The sequence below is a fragment of the Ixodes scapularis genome, unplaced genomic scaffold, assembly GCF_016920785.2.
Source record: "Ixodes scapularis isolate PalLabHiFi unplaced genomic scaffold, ASM1692078v2 PGA_scaffold0__279_contigs__length_252992795, whole genome shotgun sequence".
NCBI classification, from domain to species: domain Eukaryota; kingdom Metazoa; phylum Arthropoda; class Arachnida; order Ixodida; family Ixodidae; genus Ixodes; species Ixodes scapularis.
In genome coordinates this window covers 42,938,756-42,958,824 of record NW_024609835.1, presented here as the reverse complement: position 1 = coordinate 42,958,824, position 20,069 = coordinate 42,938,756, and the positions used below count along the sequence as shown (strand labels likewise).

The 20,069-nt window shown below is 43.2% G+C and overlaps 1 protein-coding gene across 1 annotated transcript in view; it reads right to left on the bottom strand.

Moving 5' to 3' along the window:
* Positions 1–17,911, bottom strand: part of LOC115308811 (glycerophosphocholine cholinephosphodiesterase ENPP6) — a 75,817-nt gene extending 57,906 nt beyond the window's left edge. The window contains exon 1 of the mRNA XM_029966889.3: positions 17,485–17,911. Coding sequence (XP_029822749.2) covers positions 17,485–17,812 — 328 coding nt within the window. The 5' untranslated portion in view covers positions 17,813–17,911. The remainder of the gene's footprint in view (positions 1–17,484) is intronic.
* Between the last annotated feature and the right edge of the window lie 2,158 nt (positions 17,912–20,069).

Sequence of the window (20,069 nt, the reverse complement as noted above, 5' to 3'; positions counted from 1 at the left end):
ACAGATCAATAATAAAAACAAAAACACTGTAAGGAGATGTCATCACGCGTCGAACAGGCTACGTTTGATTCTCTTCGTGCGTGGGGTTCGTAATGATCCCAGATCCCATCACCGCATCACCGCCCCCCCCCCCCCCCCCCACACACACACACACACACACGCACACACAAAACAAAACAGGCCCGAGAGGAAAGCCAGAAAGGATTTCATTCTAGGAACGTTCTCCGGTACCCTCTTCACGGGGGCTGCCAAGACCTGTAAACAATCCTCAACCGAAAAAGCCGGACGCCGTCGACGACGACCCCCAGAGTCGTCGATCGCCGATCTTGACTCGTGGCAAATCGTAGACTATCGGCTCGTTTTTTTCTCTCTCGAAGTTCAGAGTTCTCCTAATCGCCTCGGTCATCCCGCGTACATATGTGCACGTTGTTTATATACATAGACTCAAACGATGACTCTGATACGAGGTCATCAGCCGCGTAGGCAAGCATACGTACGCAGGATCGAACTTATCGAGTCGTTTGGGGTGGTATCGGACACAAATGTTGAGCAACTCGTCCATGCGCAGCCATGCAACGATTTTTTAAAAATATTTCCTGGCTATTTTTTATTCAAAAAGAAGTTTTATGAGACCCAGAGCGATTTTTGAGTTCGACCGAATGATTGCTTGAGAGTATTCGAAGACTGAGCTGGGGCTGTGCGATGGTTTGATATGTTTTGCTCTGACGAGGTTTAGATATTTTTGAAGGCCGATGAAGGGTCTTGTGCACTTCAAGACAAAGGTTGCACTTACGAGCGTGGGTGAGTATTTACAGATACGAGCAAGGGCAATATGAGGTTGATTTAAAAAGTTTATTCAACAAAACGGAGGGTGAAATTGTTGATTGAGACAGGACATTTTCAGCTTTGTGAATGTTTTCGGGCGAATCTGTATCGGGAAAAACGACGAATGTTACTGTCGCGTAATTTAATAAAGGAGATGTCGGCTCCGTGACTTAAGAGTGAAGTGACCAACCCCCGATGATCGGCTTCAAATCTTCTATGCCTCACTATGATGCGTGCGCAGTGTAACAAAGATCTTAGTTACTTCCCATACATTTTCATGCAGTCTTAAGTAAAATTTTAGTCCTTACGAAGTTTGCCTAGCCTGTATTCGGTTTTGAGAAGATTATATCTTAAGAGTTATTACTATAACAGGCCACTACTAAGATGTGCTGTCCTCTTTACTGCCTCTCATAATTCTTTCTTGTATTACAAAAGGGCCTATCCTATAACTTCTCTGCATTGAAAGCATCGCATGGAAACAGGATCAATATAAAACTATAAACCTAAAGTAGAAAATGTCTACCAGAAACAAGAAACCGTTTATGGAGGGCGTTTTCTCATGTCCTGTGTTTTTGTTGTCTTTGCGATGTTTCTGGCGCGTTAGAAATTCGCCCATTAGCCCCAGTTTTACCTAATTGTATGTGTTCGGACGTCGTCAACACCAAGTCGGAGAATAAAAGAAGAAAACAAAAATCCAACAACAACTAGAGTTCCGGGTTTGCTGACACCGTGCCCCCAGTAAATACTCGGTAGACCTAGCTTCTTCGATTTCTTTCCTTCGGGCGGCATACAGCGTCGCCATCTTTCCTCGCAAGTTCCCCCAGGAGAGAAACTGGAGCGACTTCATGTTACTCAAGTGCTGTTTTACAATAGCCCCCGATACTTCTTTCTCCCCGCTGCCTCGGTTGTAAGACAACCTTGCTGATCCTGTTTTAGACCCACTCCACAGACTCTTCTGTATGTCCTGATTTGGGAATTCCATCTATCTTCTTAAGTTAGCGCCTTTCAATTAATGCGGAAAACAAAAATCCGACTCTTTTATTTTACTGGCTTTAGGAGATGGATTCGCTTAAAGTACCCCCGAAGAAGTTGCGCCGAGTAGGGAAAGAAAGGGCTCACGTTCAAGCGAGACGGGAAAGATTGAGTAAAGCGGATGGCAGCTCTTCGTTTGTTGTAGGCGTGTCTCAATCGTATAAGCCTTGCGCAGTGCGGAGATTACCTAATCGGGAACGCTTTTGTCTACGAGCGCTGTGGCAAGGAAGCGTGTTGCGAAAGCGAGGTCGGACGTCAGTTGATGGTTTAGGGACTATGCGTGGGGTTAGTTTCGGATGGTTCGTATACGCGTTTCATGATTTGATGGCCTGCGGGGTTATAGTAAATAAAACGGAAGAAGCTAGCGCGCAAGAAACAAGAGCCTGCAGTTATTTATTGCTGTCTGGTCTTTCTTTTTAGGGGGAAAGGGGGGGGGGGCGTTCGTGAAGTGGAGCGATTTCGCCATTGTAATGTCGCGCAAGTGGTTAAATAAAATGGCCGTAGGGGACGAGCTCCCATGTAGGCAGTGAATCATTCTATACATAGAACGGAAATTGGAACATAAAAACAAAATCCCCGTACAAATTCAACGTAAAGATGCGATTCAGGAAAGAAAATGGACAGATTGCAAAAAAATGAAATGCAGACGCAGCTGAAGCGGTTTTGAAATTTACTGTGCGGTGATTTACTGAGCATTTCACGAAACGGCCAAAATGTTTGTGTTTTTTATTGGAAAACAAACTTGTATGACACAGCTTATAAAAAAATAAGAAAATATTGATACTCTGGAGATTGCTGACTGACAGCTGGCCAGTATAGGGAACTGGAGAGGGTACTAGAGCATTTCATTAGTCCCGAATAGTTAACTTTTTAATTAGTGATAAAAATATGGCTTCATTTATCAGCTTGCTGGGCATCATTGATAACTATAATAATAAATTACTTAATTCAGCGCAGGTGTAGCGTTTTATCGCTCTCCATAGAACACACAAAATTTGAGCGAACTGTCGCCGACAGTTCGTTTCAGTATTGGACGGTGGTCATTAACTGCTCCTCTGAGATTTCGTTTTCGAATTCCTATTGGCTGTTCTACAAGAATGAAAAGAATAGCTAACCTCCACATAAGCAGTGCGTTCACATGTGAGCATTATTATTTAATAGTTCTTTATGACGTCGTGCAAGTTTTTCAATGAAACTTTACATGCGCCCTGGGAAACTACAAAAAAACTAACAATTAATAAATAATTCGCATTTAAATATGACAAATGTTCTTTGCCGATATAAATTCACTTTGTGGCTGTGACCAATTTAACATAAATGTCTATATTGTAAAAAAAAAAAAGAGAGAGAGAGAAACGGGGCGAAGCATTACGAAGAGCCAACGATTATTCTAAATTTCTTATTCGCCGAGCTCGCTCCATTGCTTGCAGCGATTGGCTGGCCCAAGTGCTTCGCGAACAAGGAGACACTTCAGATTTTTTAGTGTGTAGGATAACTGAATTCTGCAACTCGAGCTTTTGCTCCCCGTGCTCCAATATCTCCTAGGACAGTGGTTCTCAACCATTGATGCTTCACGGACCCCTTCTAGATCAGCGGAGATGATGGTGGACCCCGTTTGTGTGTGTGTGTGGGGGGGGGGGGGGGGGGAGGAGGAGGAGGGGAGGGAAGGGAGATGTATATATTAAATATGATAATGATTTAATGATGAAGTGTTTGTGCGAAGTAGACTTCTCTCATTGGCATACCCAGGAGAAAACGCACCTGAAAATTGAAACGTTTCTTCTCAATCTACAGAAACACAACTTTTATTGCTGGGTTTGACTAATAAGACAGGCCCTCGCGGACCCCTAGAATGCCTTCGCGGACCCCCATTTGAGAACTACTGTCGCAGGAGATCCCAGCGACACGTAACCGCACACGGACGGATGTAAATAAGAATGTGGTGGTGTTCACTCGCCGCGCAGCCTGCAGCCTCAGGGCGTTCCTTATGAACGGCACAAAAGCCAGAGAGGCCAGCTACGCGGGAACAGCAACATGCAGTCCAATCGAGTGTCGTTGTTCCTGAAATCTGACAGGGCCACATTTTAACGTCGTCAACAACAATAGCACGAGAAAGGCAGTAATTTTCTTCTCTTTCTGTTCAACCAGTTGTTGCGACCAGCAGGTGGATATAACACAACAACAACCAATGAAATAAACGCGTCTCCTTCATTTCTGTTCGTCACTCCGTAGCTATTCGATTGGCTTTAGGTTGCAATTCATAAACATAATTCGTTCCACAATCATAGGCTAGCGTATATATTCCTATCAACGTTCCAATTGTCTCGAAGTATCAATGTGAACACGGTTGCCTTTTCCAGGAAATGTAATTATTCTTTCATTCGCTAGATACGCGTGTAGAATTGAATTATAATAATCGAGTAGGCCGAACACTCGCTGCACACGTGCCATAGTCAGATTTATAATTGGGTCAATGTTCCCGAAAATTTCTTGTTCTCGTTCACGCGGCTATTTCAAACAACAGAACGGGTAGACAATTCCAGATTTTCTCTTCTGTTTTTATCGGAAATGTTTGTGCGCCGATTCTTGTTTACTACGACAGGGAGTTTGATTGATCTGCTTAGCTATTTAAGATATCTTGAAATATATACCCTTTTGCTGTCTACCATCAAGTGGGACTAATGCGCTCAAGAGAGAGAAAAAAAAGAAGAATTAAAGAAGAAACTGCCGAATGTTTCCTTCCCTCGCAACGATATGTATGTATGTAGGCGACATTATGGTAAAGGGTAATCCGCCCATCCGGCCGGCATGCAGGGAGGTTCGTTCTGAAAACACTTCCTCCAGTCAGGCGCTTTAAGGTCCTTATCGTTTTTCAGCATTACCGCGTCGAGCACCTTGGTGTGAACTTTAAGCGCGACTGGCGATGCTATCTCAGTGCGAACGTTGCCTTGCACTGCTTCCTTCGAATAAACAGAGTTTTAATTTATGACTGAACGCGTTTGAAATGACGTCGTACAAAATATAGAGTGTGGCAAACATTTCTCACAATCTCAACTAAAACTTGGAGACTCTACGCTCGGAATTAACGAGATTCTGTAACCAGTTTTCTTCAAAGGTGAATGTTAGTGCCCTGTTGTACCTTGTGAAATATGGAAGCGCAACGGAATCAGGAATAAATAATGGGTTCAAGCCCGTTTTATTTTTAAAATACCTGTTTGGTGTTTTAGAACGGACAGTGACAAAGGTAGGATTACAATTTGAGGTACGGGCTTTAGCTGAGCTAATTGGTGCATATTCTTTCATCTCTGTTTTTTTTTTCTTTTCAATTTTTTTTTTCCCCAATTTTAAGCAGGCTTTATCCTAGTTACCATAAAAGAGTTGAACAGGATGAGGCAATCGTTTAGATGCGTCTTCGAAAAACTTTTCAAACCGAAAAACATAAACGTCTTTATTTTCTTTTCTAGTCATTGTACATGACGTGTTAATCTTTTCTAAGGGTTTATTTCACTGCAAGAATAAACTATGCAACGCCAAACGCTCAGTTTCCGCCCTTATGTAGCGCTAGCAGTACGAACCAGATGCCAAAGCTTCAGAACTAACCGCTATCTCATTTATAGTTTTTAAGTGGTCTTTTGAAATCTTTAATGAGAAAATGGTGGTCGACGAAGCTCTCGAATGCATGAAGCTAAATAATGCCAAAGACCGCCCAAATATAGCGCTAGCCACGTCTGAAACAAATGCCGAAGTTTCAGACCTAACCGCGGTATCCAATTCGAAAGTTAGAAGTAATTTGTGAAAATCGCAACAGCCAAAAAAGAAAAAAAAAAAAGACTTGTTTTCGCCTGTTCTTTTTTTTTTTTTGGGGGGGGGGGGGCGGGGTCCCCCTCCCCCCCCCCTCCCCCACACAAGAAAAAAAAAAAAAAAGAACAGGCGAAAACAAGTCTTTTTTTTTTTGGCTGTTGCGATTTTCACAAATTACTTCCAACTTTCGAATTGGATACCGCGGTTAGGTCTGAAACTTCGGCATTTGTTTCAGACGCGGCTAGCGCTATATTTGGGCGGTAAATGAGCGTTCAGCGACGCGTAATTTTCTTTTGCAATAAAAAAAAAAAAAAAAAAAACTATATTTTAACTTTTTGAGACGCGTTGTACTTTCTCATTCCGTTCAGCGCACGCATGATAGTCTCGATTTGTACAACGCAAGAACGTGGCCCATGAGCTCCTCTAACGGCAGAGCACTCGTGTAAGTCCAAAAGTCCCAATGCGCAGAATTGCAAATGATGTGCGCTCTCACACGAGAATTCTAGCCGCGCTGCGTCGAGTTCTGCCTCAAATACAGAAAGTAAATAAGTTAAGTATGATTAAAAAACAAATGCACAAAAACACGAGAAGACGGTGAACGAGATATATAAGTACACTACAAATAAGTAATAAAAATTCTGTGCAAATTGAGAAAAAAAAAAAAAAAAGAATCCTGACTAACGACTTTATGTTACGCTCCTCCCAGAGATCCTTTTCAATAGACCTATTGCGATATTACCCAAGCATCAAGGAGAATGCTGGGATTGGTGTTCCACGCGCCGCACAAGGCTGGCCTCAGCAGTAGGAACTTTTCTAAAGCAAATACCTAAAACAAGTTGCATCTTGCACGCGCGTCTGTCAAAGCTTTATTTTGGTTGTTTACTTCGAATCTTTTGTACGGCGAAGGCATGCGCATGTGGCGCGTGGAACACCAATCCCTGCATTCTCTTTGATGCTTGGGTAATATAGCAAATGGTCTATTGCCATAGGTGCGTTTGGCGGCTAAAAGTGTTGCAAGTGTCTAGATTATAAAGGCAAAAATCATAAAATCAATTCGGTACGAAGCTAACTAGGAAGTTCAAACAACTTAGGTGATAGACAATGTTGGCGGCAAACACACGGCCACATTCATAAAAAAAGAAGTTTGAAATACTAGGTTTTCATAAAAATCGTAGTCAAGCAAGCCAAAAAATACAAACAAAAACAACGAAAAAAAAAAAAAAAAGAAGCCACGGTTGTTTTTAATATTCCTCAGATTATCTTCCCGTGCGTTTACACAAGTTGGTTTGCGCAACACGTATAGTTCTTTTTATAATGATCTCGTATTATACTACCTTCCCTTTTCTGTAGAGTGCATGCACTCGCCATATTTTTTGTTTGTATTCCTAGATGTTCAGCAGCCGCCTAATTCATTTAAAACTGCCAAAAGCGTAAAAATAAACAATCAACCTCATGTGCAAACATGAGGTTCATGAATATTTCTCCATAATGTTGTCTCTGGACACAAAACAAACGAGAACAACAAAATAGCTGTTATTACATCGAGCACCACGTTCATATGCATGAATGACTTATTCGCGCATATTAGCGTCCAACGCCCGGCACCACAAGTAAAAAGCGCGTCGCTAACCCAGTCGTCCGCGAACACACCCGGAGTCATCCGTTTATCGCTGTAAAGTTTTACAGGAAGAAAACTGCAGCGTAAAATTTCACACGGTATAAAAAACTGACCTGTTCAGCGCACATTCAGTGAAAGTGTGAACTTTCTATGTGCAGGCGGCGGATTTTTCCGGCTCGTTTTACAGCGGAAGGGTCGGATTAGACATTCTAAATTCTGCATACACTCTCAGAAAAAAAGGAGCCAAATGAGCAAAAAAGGGTTTTTTTCGCTAAACAAGAACCGATTTCGGGGAAGATCCTTTAGAAGCGTGCTTTCTCAACCAAAAGCACCCCTCGCAAAGTAAAAAAAGAAATGCAGAGCTAGTTTCCGGCCTGGAGAGAGCGAAAAGGGTTCTTGTTGCAGCCAGGAAAGAGATAAAGCGATCTTTGGAAAAAGGAGGTCACTTAAGTCTTCTACCGGATAGAGGGACACAATGACCAGGCTCGAAAGGCTTTGCACGCAAGAAATTGGGTGCGCCATTCTGTGGAAACAAAGCTGCCCGTGCGAGCTGTCAAGTCCTTGAAAGCTTAGAGAGGTGGAATGTCGTAGTTATTTACCAAGTCGCGTTGTGTTGTTTACCACACCGAGATAATCTTCGCCTCGGACCACAGATGAAACAGGCTTCGATGCCTTTGACTCCCGGGCCACCTGCTTCAGCGGTTTGAACACTGGCGTTCGTTTGCAAGCGTAACTGCTCGCCGTGTTTTATTTAGTAAGAAATGTTAGTATAAAGCTACTCTTAGGTACTCATTTGTATAAACCAAACGGGTCATTGAATTAAAGTTTATTTGAAGAAATCTGTACCTCCGGAAATCGATTGTGTAGTTTATTTCCCCCAACCCCCAAAAAATGCATACAAATTTTCAAAGGTGCAAAACTTCGATGAATGAGCAACACACACAAAAAAGTGCATGTTGGGATGAATGAGTGATACGGTGATTAAGCGGCGTCGTGTTTTTTTTGTAACAAAAGCTATTTTTTAACTTGCTTTCGTGTTTAAACAATATACGTATAACTGCGCGTGTGAATGAAAAAAAAAATAGAACAGAGGACCGTTTTTTGGTTTTTTTGTTTTAGTATAGAATGCAGTTGTCCTAGCTTGTGGTCATGAGTCATGACACCACCCGCCTCCCAATACGGCGCCTCTGATTGTTTCGCGGCACGCGTCGAGCCGCAAAAATAGAGTTGGGACCCATCCGCGAGGGGCATCAAAAATCCTGCTGCGCGGAAGGTTCAAGTGATGTGTTGCAGTCATCTTTATCTTCAAAAATAAATCAGTTTGTAAATGGTGGTTTTTTCGATTTCAAGGAGCAGTTATGTCTAGAAGGATACCCCGAAATAATCCCATAGACATATTCTATAAGTGCGTTTTGAGTGAAGCAAAACTAAACTTCGATATGCTGTGCGTTCAAATTTATGTGCAGTGTAAGAAATTAGTGCTCCGTCCGCCGTTGAACCCCGCTCGCTACTTTGAGGTCGCCCACCAAGAGTTAGGAGAATGGGATGGCATGAGGAAAAAACAACAACACAGAAACGTGGTCGTTGCTGTTCTCGTAGTTTTCGCGAGCAATATGGCATGATAGGATGCAGAACAAATGGCCTCGGACGAAATGGCCCTGGACGAAACGGCCCCGGACAAAATGGTCCCAAGTGCAATCCCGGAGAGAATGGTCCCAAGTGATTTTTAGACACTCATCTTTTAATAAGGTGCTACTCTGAAGTTCTGTTAAGTACATTCAATGCTCTTATAATGCAACTTTTGTAGAGACTATAAAAAAAAAAAGAAGCTCAATATAGACGCGACAATGTTGGAGAAACACACACACACAGGGCAGGCACCTGTCTCGTGCGTGTTTTTCTTCGACTTTGTACCGTTTATTTTGCATTCTTTTTCATTATGCCGATCAACCAACTAGCCCAACAATCTATTTTACTGTTTGATACAACTCTTTCCGATCTCCCGCTCGAAGCTTTAAATTGATGCCGTACAGTTACATTTTGTGAACTTGATGTTTTACTTTAAAGGAGTTCCCTCTTCTAGCTCCGTTGAAAAGAGCTACAAGAAGACGTTTTGAGTGAAGCCAAACGTAGCACACATTTACAACTAGTTTCTTTGTGTAATGAAATGTTTATTTCACAAAAAAATGTATTGCATTATACGAATATTTATCTTTTTATATGTTGGGATTGTACCAATTAAAGCTAATAAAAATAAGGAGCGAGAAAAAATACGAAAAAAATTTATTTGAACCATTTTGTCCGAGTTTTCTATTCGAAAAATTTTGTCCGGGGCCATTTTTCCGGTTTTTGGGCTGGTTCTATGTTTTCGATTCCCATTTCTAGTGTAAAAGGGATAAGCGCCGCCTGCACGCCCAGCATTTCCGTGACGTGGCGCTTAACTGAGCGAATATTTGTTCAGAAATGGCAATCGACGGTTCGGAGGTGGCTCCGATTGGAAGAAAAATTCTTTGTCAGCGACATCAATTCGCTCTCTCTGATTGATTTATTATCACTTCTCCTTCGAGTTTCAAAATAGGCTCGATTATCATTCAATCTTGTTTCCAAGCCCTCTATTTTGATAAATTCCTATAAAAAACACGTCACTGACCGGACACTGAATCATCGAATCTAGGTGCGTTGTCGTACTGCCGGCACAAAAGTCGCTCAGCCACCAAATAGGCCAACACGCGTTGCTCAACACAGTGTGTTGATTGTTTCCGTTGCCGGAAGGTGTCACGCCGAATCGAGAATTTCGTTCTTGTTTATTTTGTGTTTATTTTTGGCAAGAGAGTGAACTGCCAACAATTTTACCGGCGGCTGACGGACATGCTTGGTGACGTGATCGCCGTGTTTCCTGGCAGACAAGGACGGAAAAGCGATGACATCTGCATATTATCTTCGCCAGCGAACCATGGTTAAGGCAGCTCAACGGCACCCCAGAAGATAAGCCGTAATGTGTTCAAAAGCGACGTTTCGGGGGCTAATCTGCTCACCACTAGGCTGACAGTTCGTTGGGAACGTCATGCTCGTTTGACCAGTGAACCTTCTGCCTTGCACCATGTGATCACAACCGCAGAGAAAGGTGTCAGGTGATAAAAACCAGGCGACTAATTGGTCCGGCAAGCACGTAGCTTCCACCGCGCTGTCAGCTTAGCGGTGAACAGGAATGGGTCGCTGAAGGTCACTGGAGCCAACAGGATCTAGTTGTTGTTGTTTTGTCCGTTTTTTTTTATTTTTCCGTGTCTCCGGTTTACGATGGAAGTTCTTCCCCAGCTCGCCTGTGCTTTTACCCTTTCTTCGGTAGGATCTAGTTTCGTTGCTCGAGGGAGTGCCACACTCGCTCGTACGAGTGGCGGATCGGAACAATGTTTGACCTCCTCTCCCTTTGGGTTTGAAGCTCTCGAAGGAAGTACCTTCCTCCCTTTCCTCTTAGCCATCACTTGCAACATGTCAGCGGACATGAGCACATGGACGATTGGAGACGTCTGCTGGTGGCTTTTTGAAAACGAACTGCAATCGGCCTGTTCATCATTTCAAGGTAAAACTTCTTCTAATCAGGCAATATTTATAATTTATCTTGAAAATTGCTATAAGTACAGTAGTGCTCAAAATGGCCGGAAATTGTTTGATGCATAGGCAGAATAAGTAGGACAGGGGGCGGCTTCTTATTAATTAAGCTACTTGTCGTTTGAAATTTGTTTTTATGCTATTTTAACTTGGAGTTGTCCAAACAAGCACGTTGCAAAAAAAAAACATTATTTTACAGTCTTGTATGTTGAACTACACAAGAAAAAAACGTTTTTGAAGCGAACACTGATTTCATTACTACAATACTGACTATATATAATATGACAAAATGCTGAGTTCAAGCTTTCCGCCAGAAAGATCTCAAGAACAGAACTTCGAATTTACAGCGCGAATGAAATGAGCAATGATATCTCTTCGTAAATGTAACAACGTATGTTACCGGGCTTTAATTAGCTAATGTATCCGTATTTATGGCCCCAATAAACGTGAGCGAATAGGTGCTGTAAACGTTTTTGTTTTTTGACCGGCCAGGGACATGGCACTCTGAGAGCCAATCACTGCAATTTACGGCACCGCTCAACTAATGAGGGTGCCGAACATTTGGTTAGACCCAAAGATGCTGTCTGCGACATCAGGGAATGCAAAACGTCCCGCTTGCTTTGCTTAATGTAACAGCGCAGATTGCATTTCTTGGTCTAAACGTATGTTCCGCGTCGTCATTCGCTGAGAGGACTTCGCAGGTTGCAACGATTGGCTCTCGGAGTGTTGTGCGGAAATCGACAGGCGCGAACTTTTTGTGCATTTTGTGTTTGCACAAATGTGGATGTATGTTTGATAAAAATAACTGTTATATTTGGTCCTATATTCAGTGCTGCAACTATTATGTAAATAGCTTACATGCGTAAACGGCGCATCAACGTAACAAATTGTTTTTGTTTTAGGGATTCGTTGATACTCACAAATGTGAAGACGCCGTGAGTGCTCGTCGTCATGTTTTGCTCATGAACGAAGAGATAACTAAAGCGCCCCTGAACGTCGACTTGATACAAGACCGCATGATGCGGACGTTTCAGTCTTGCCAAGAATGGATCCTCAGCGATGCTGGAGCCCTCACAGTCCTTGAGGAATTTCCGGCAATGACGATTCCCGGAATGGTAACTCAATATTATCTTCTTTATATTTAGTCTTAAAGTTTCGAGATTTTTACAGGTCATCAGGACTTCAAAAGTTTCTTACTACCCGTTTTATCGCCTGTGAATGAGATAAGGGCTTTTGATACGTGCTAAATTAAATAATTTTACCTCGTAATAAGGCTAGGCAATCAATTAGTTAACATTCCGATTAATTAACTATTGTTTTACTCTGAATCAAGTGAGTTTAACAGGCATATTGGTTGGATTTAGAGTTACGAAAAGTCTTATAAACAAAAAAGTAAAAAGAATATTCATTTAATTATTTTTTTGTGTTTATAACACAATTGTCTCTCATGGCTACTTAAGTGTTTTATATGATTATTATCTAGAGTGGTTTTGAAGTTTAAATAATAACGTACAAATATTTTATTTTAAATGTTTTCCATGCTTTTCTTGTGTATGAGCACAACGGCAAGTTGATATTTGAACTTGTTATTGTACAAATATGTACATATATTTTATTTTAAATGTTAGCCATGCCTTACTTCTGTATGAGGCACAATGACAAGTTGTTATGTACTAAGCCTTATAAGACGTAGTAAAAACTTGTCAAAGAAAAAATCGGTTGTTCTAGGCCTTTTCTGGACACAATATCTTTCCTCGAGATCAGCGCGACCTATAAATTGATTAACTAGTCAATATAAAAGAAAACGTAAATCGAAATTATTTTAATTGACGCCAAGCCCTACTCCACTATAGTGACAGTAAGTGGTCATTTAGTTAATATATATATATATATATATATATATATATATATATATATATATATATGTGTGTGTGTGTGTGTGTGTGTGTGTGTGTGTGTGTGTGTGTAAACAATCATTGTGTACAAATTCATAGCGCATAAATGTACTTTTGTAAACCAGCAACACTGTCCATTCGTTGTTTATTTTTCAGTTACTACAACACGTTAAACTGCCGTTCGGCAAAGACATCCGGAGGACATGGGAGCCAAGATTGAGGCATTTACAGCTTCTACACAGGTGCTCCTCAAAGGAAAAGAACGTCACTCTGAACCTCGAAGAGCTGCTTGAAGGTATACTTTAGTTGGTGTTTTTGTAATCTAGCACAAGTTTCAGACTGCGACGACGCAGAGGTTTACCTTCGTCCACCATAAATATGCTGGGTTAACTTACTACATCATTACGAACTGATGACCGCTTATCGGGGCCATTCGTTTAAGACAGGGTTAACTTATACTCAGAAACAACTTCTGTGGCGTTTCTGAAGTGAAGAGTGCGTGTGCATAGCCTTGATTGCTTAAGATGCGCGGGCGTTTTTAACTTCGACTACACATTGCCAAAAAAGTTGCCCAAGTCACCCCCGAGTATAGTGCATTGTCACAGATGGTAATGCAAACTTGTCAGGGTTATATCTTCAATATACGAGCTAGTAATATAAAACATATCCTTGCTTTATTTTCTAAAATTAATATAGAGGAAATATAAGCGACTAAAGTCAATGACAGGTTAAGAAAAATCTAAAAGAAGAAAGCCGATGGACGCTTGAAATGGAGAGAAGGTTTCTCCTCTCCCCTACAAGCTTCTGTCCGCTTCCTCCTCTCCAGCTCGTAGATTTTTTCTAAACCTGTTACTGACTGTAGGGCAAGAAGGATTAAATATGGGTAGAACCAACGTTTCTAGAAACATGCTTAAAATTCCTGTGCATCTACTTCCCGCAGAACACTCGAGAAGCCAATCACACCAATCCACGAAGAGAGCTCGGCGAATAAAAAGGCCAAAGCATGTTTAGACATATGAATGAAGCGAGAGATGTCACTGAGCATGGCGGTTCACGTACTGACTTCATGCTCAGTGTCACGTTACAGACTTCATTTTTAAGTCAAACATATTTTCAGCTTCTCCATTGGCCGAGTTTTCTTCGTAGATTGCATTGATCGGCCCCTCGAGTGGACGCACGGGCATTTTTAAAAGCAGAGAAAATTCGGTGGCACGTTGGGCATTGTTTTACGTGTGTACTGCACATATATTGTAATTCATTGACTTCCGATCTTCTTCCTTTACTACTTCTTGGATGGAAAGGGAACGCTTGATGCTGCGTACCATTTTTCGCTTTTACACATTGTTGTAGCGAAGGGGGCTTCGAAGGGGACGCTTCGTCATCCGCTGGTCGCGCTCTCTAGATCGCACTGATTGACCCACTAAATGTTTTGAAGGAAATCATATCTGCGGGTATGTTTTAGAGCGTAAGGCTAAACGAGAAATAAAATGCTTAGTGAAACCTATACAATTATAATTGATCTGAAAGCGCGGCGAATGAGCAACTCGCAGCATAATAATACAGAGGAAAATACATGTGTTCATATTCTTGCTTTCTTGTTGTAGGAAGTCCGGACACTGATGCCACTCATCCATCTCCAGGAAAATGAATTTGACAACTTTTTGGACGGTGTCCTGACAGTGAGCGACATCAGAACGACAGTAGAAGCTGTGTGCACATTGCTGGCAGTGATACCCGTCTCGTCTTGAAACTGTTTCGAATTTTGTTAGCTTTTTTACTGCGAACAGAAGAATCAATTTTTGCTACTCCAATAAAGTATATGATTGGACATAATGTTTACTGTTCTGCCTGTCACCTAGTTAATTACGTACAGGAATGAAGTGTGTTGACTCTGGCCAGACTGATGTTTGTCAACCTGTCGAAAAGGCCCAGTGCTAGCGATTAATGAACAATCTAAAGACACTTTGGTTGGTAGAAAAAAATGCACCTTGTAAAGCAAGAAATACGAAATACGATTTACTAAAAATGTAAAAAGGAATGTAAAAAAAACTCATTTGTCATAAAAGAGGGTTAGAAGTACAAAATATGGTTTACTAAAATAACGCCAACATAATCTAAAGAACTCGGGATTTATTAAAAGAACCAAGGAGGGTTCCAAATAAAACATGAAATAGGGTTCATAAAGAAAAACCAAAGAAGGAACCGTAAAGAACCTCGAAAAAAGGTTCATTATGAGCACGAAAAAGGGTTCTGGAAAGAACCCAAATGGGGTTCATTAAGAAGAACCAATAAAGGATACGAAAAGAACCCTGAAATAGGGTTTATTTAGAGCACCAGAAACGGTTCTGGAAAGAACCTGAAATAGGGTTCATTAAGAGCACCAGGAACGGTTCTAGAAAGAACCCGAAATGGGGTTCATCAAGAGCACCAAAAAGGGTTCGGGAAAGAACCCGAAATAGGGTTGATTAGGAAGAACCAAAAAAGGATCCTAGAAGAACCCCTAAATAGGGTTCGTTAAATAGAACCCAGAAGCGTTCTGAAAAGAACCAAAAATAGGGTTCATTAAGAAGAACCAATAAACGATCCGAAAAGAACCCCGAAATAGGGTTCATTAGAAAGAACCCTTTTTGTGGGTTCTTTTCTGCACCTTTAAGGGTGCCGCCCATTGGACAAGCGAAAGAACCCTAAAAGGTGCTAGTTGGCACGCTTTTTTCTTAGAGTGTAATAAGCCCCAAACGCAGTGTAACAGACTGGACCAACCAGCACTGGTGTCGGGAAACGTTTACAACTGAGCTCATATTGATTGGCATGGTCTGCCCACAATAAAGTGATATTCTCCGCCCACGAGCGAGTCCACATAGACGCTTGCTGGCGGCTCACCAGTCCGGCGTGTAGCAAGATTAATCATCCCTCAATGTCCTCCTCGTTGCCATCTTTTATTGTGCTAATCAAAAATTACGAACGTCAGCCCTTAAAAATCAAACAAGCCTAAAAAATTCCATTATGCTTTATACTGGTGTCCATCTCAAGAAAAACGGAAGCTTTGCGCATTGTTCATACGCCGTGCGATGTAGTTCTTACAAGATTTGGTTGTCAGGAAAAGAAGCGATGCTTTGGTTGTTTGAAGCGTGTGCGTCTCGATAAGACAACTTTTATTCAATCTAAAACGCTCCTACTTATATCTTAATTATCTACATAAAGGTGGAAATTAGTAATGCTCCGCAAGGATCCGGACTATTTTTTTTTTTCTTGACTACGGCTTTTGAGGTGAAAACGAGTACAGTCCATTTCATCAACCTCACGCCTTGTCCTTTGCGGCAAACAGCGAACCATGAGATCACTTAATAAGAATTGACTCCGATTGAATGCGCTCTACTGAATTTATCGCGGAAATATGAATGTACGAATAACTTTGCGTATTATTTTCGGCTTCGTTCGCTGGTATGTGTCGCCTTAGTTAAATTATGGTTCCTAACTTTGTTTTACACGAGAGACGCGCTTCTTGTCAACATCTCCTTAACTTTTGCTGGATAACTTCTTATACGCTATATTAAAATACATTTAGGTGAATATTAAACTTTCCCGTAACCATAGAATCGCTCCATTTTCTGCTTATCGTCGCAGACGACTTAGCAGGGTGTGGCATGCTATGCTCGGGTTTCCTCACTGGTCCCTGGGGGTTTTTACCGGCTCATGCCCCAATCTGATTGGCTGCTGAGCGATAATGAGATGCTCGCGTTTCGCCATGCCCCGCATTTCTTAACTTGTCAACCATATAGTAGGATTTCAAGGCATCGATTTACCATCGTGACCAAAAATACTTTTTGTTTGTCTGTGTCAAGGCGGGAAAATTGCCCCTAAGGAAGATAAACTGTAAAGTGCATTGCATTTCGAAGCACTAAAATAAAGACGCAAGAAAAGGAATGATTAAGCCTTGCCGATTAGAAGAATCGTGTCTTCTTGAAATACAGCCGAACTACGGGGATGATGTCAAATTATTAATGAAGCGTAGTGATGACCATGCCAGCTAAACAAGATTCAAAATGGTATTAACACAGACAGATGGAGTGAGTCGCGAGTAAAGGTCTAAATACTTCGTAATAAAATAGGAAGGGGATATTTTGCCAACGGCTGTACGTCGAGGGTACACAGCTAAAACTATAAACCTTTTTCTTTTTGTTCTCTTTGTTTACCATATTAAAGAGAGCATAGAAACAGCGATATAAAAGCAAAAGTGCACGCCGCTGGGAGCGTGTGGCGGAATTTCGAGTTTAATTTGCGTCGGTTTCCACGAGGCCGCAACTTTGCGAAGTGCGTCCGAGGGCCACGTTCCTCTTTATTTCCGGGATCGGAGCAACAGAGACGTTTAACAGAAGCTACCCGCAACTTCACTCTCTCTAAACGCGGGCTCAAAACGCGCCGTAAGAGCCCGCACCAGCCGCCACGCACAGCACTTCTTATAAGCGCTCCGCTTCCAAGAAGAACGGAGAGGGGGTCCCATAGCGGAATACAAGCAACCCCAACTCTAGAAGAACATCTGGCCGAGTCGTGCCAACACAAGACCGCTCTCTTGTCAGTCCCTCTGCTCCGAAAAAGAGGCAACGACGCGATGAACCCCCGTTCTCGGAACGTACTAACCGAGAAAAAAAAGTTATATATATAAAAAAAGAATGAAACAAGAAAGAAATGCTTCGACTCACGTACCAGTGGCGATGCTGTAAGCGTTGGGGTACGGGCTGGACGGGAACACGGGCAGCACGTACTCTGCCCGGACGCCCGCCCTGGCCAGCCTCTCGAACCCCGTGTGGACCTCGTGATCGACATAGTCGGCGCGAACTCCCTGGACGAGCACCACGATGAGCTTGGGCCTGGTCCTGTCGCTGAGGTTGTTGTTGTCGTCGTCGCCTCCAGACCCCGTGGCACCGCCATGGGCGTCCCGCGCGGGCCGCACCAGCAGCGCCCGAACCGCGGCCGACGCCACGATCAATACCAGCACCAGAAGCAGCGGCGGCATAGGTCCCAGATTCGCCATGCCTCACGCGCGCGCTCGCTCGCCCGCTTCGTACAAGCCCGTCCCGCTGCGTCGGGAAAAGTGGACCTCTCGCCGCCGCGACGCGCTCCCTGGGCCGTCCCGAGGCCCGGATTGCCCTCCCTCCCTCCTCCTCTCCTCTCGTGCGCACCCCCTTCTACCCTCCCCTCTCTCCACAACTCCGTCCCTCGGCGAGCGATCTCTGGGATTGCAAGAGGGTGGGCGGCGGCGAGGAGAAGATGGGGATCTGGGGAGACGGGAAGGGATGGTTCTCCGACTGGGACGGCCCGCGTCGATGGAAAACCAAAAAATATAAGAAAAAAAAAAAATGTGGGATTTTTGCGGAGGGGGGGGGGGGGGGGGGGGGCTGGAAAGCCTGGGGCAGATTTTTTTCCATCTCTTCTCCCGTCGTGGCGTTGTTTGGAGCTGCGACGATTCTTCCAGTCATCCCCCGTTCTTCCTTCTTTCTGTGCCAGTAGAGCATCTACTCCATTCCCAGTGACTTTTTCTCTTTTTAACATTCTATTTCTCTATTCTTCTATTTGCGCGGCCTTTTTTTACCTTTTTTTTTTGTTGTTTAAACTGCGTTTTTCGAGGCCTACATTTTGTTCGTTGTAGCAGTTGTTGGTCCCCGTTGTGGCGCCGTGGTGGCAGTGGAAGCGATTCGGACCCGTTTTGTTTCAGTTGTGGGTCGTGATTGTTCCGAAAACGTCGCCTACACGGAGCGGGTCGTCGCTCCGATGTCGGAGATCAGCGCGGAGAGGGGAAGTCCCTCATGACGAGGATTCTGTGGCCGAGAACCGCTTCTGGGCATTTCCTTTTTCCTGTACCTTACTGCGTCGTTTTGGTTGGAGACTGTCTGTCTTCCCAGAGAGGACGGGAGGATAAAAAGCCCAGGGGGTGGGCGTCGTGTTTAAGAAGAAGCACAGCAGACCGAATCACTTCAGCGCGCTTAAGTGTGTGGGCTCGCTTTCTTTAATGGCGGATGGAGGCTGGAAAGGGGGGTCGGAAACGAGAGACGCCATGCGACGAAACAATGGGCTTATTTTTGAGAGCACGATTGGAGCGGTCTGCTTCGAGGAACGCGCACTGAGGAGCGAGGCGCCACGGAAGGGAATTGATGACCAATTTTTTTATTTGTTTTGTTCTCTTTTTACGCTAAAATAGGAACCATTGATTCGACGTTGGTCTGTACAAAAGGGCAGCAGCAAATTAAAGTTTTTTCTCGTTTTTTTGTTGTTGTTGTTTGAACACTATAATATACGTTTTTTAAACCTGCTGCCGTATTCCCCGTTCTTTCGTGGGGTGTAGGTACGTACGCTCTTCATTGAATTCAGTATGTCTATATTACGGACATATAATAATAATGCAGTTCCGAAATTTTTATGTTATTATTTTTTTTTCACTATATTGTTTTCTTTGTTTGCGTTGAATTCGAATCGACACTTCCCGAAAGCGCTCCCGGTACTGCGCTTGACGTGCCCGTACAAAATGAAAGCCGTGTAATGTATGCGGCCATTACGTTTCGGGAGTCTGTTTTCTCGATTCGTCTTTTTAATAGCGCCGCGCAAATATTCCGTAGCTAGAGCTAAACACGCGGAGTCGGAAGCACCGTGCGAGCTTCGTAAATATTGAAAGCGGCCATACCGCATGGAGCATTTGTTTATGCAGTTGCGGGACCACGGGTGGAATATGAGCTCTCCGTTTTGCCACGGAGGTCACGTGCAGAAGCGAGCGGGCGGCGCGCTATTTTTTGCCGCCCGAACGTGCCGTCATTTGGCTTCGTTTTGCGTCCTGCCACGACAGTCGTGCAACGTTATTTTTTGTCTGGGAACCTGGGAATACCTTTCCTCAAATCCGAGCGAGAGTGCCGCTTAAACAATTCATGAGCATCTGAAGGCTCGTGGGCCACGAACATCCGCAGCCACATCAGCCGCGATACCATGTTTAGGAAATGCCAGAGAAAAATGTTCGATTATATTGTGAAACAAGAAAATTGCTTCTGTAATATAATTTATTTATCCTTCTGTGCGACTCCCAATATCGGCCTCACGTGAACCCTGGTGCCATTTGCAACATAAAAAAAGTCTCTAGCTAGTGCTGGTCGTCTTGGTCGTCTCGGTTTTTTGTTGGTCTATACCAAAATGTAATCGACAACAAAAGCTGCTTGAAGCTCTGTACGTTTTTCACCTTTTACGTCCAAGCTAGTTACATTTTTTTTTGTGATTATATTTCTATTGCGTTACTAGAGCCTCACACA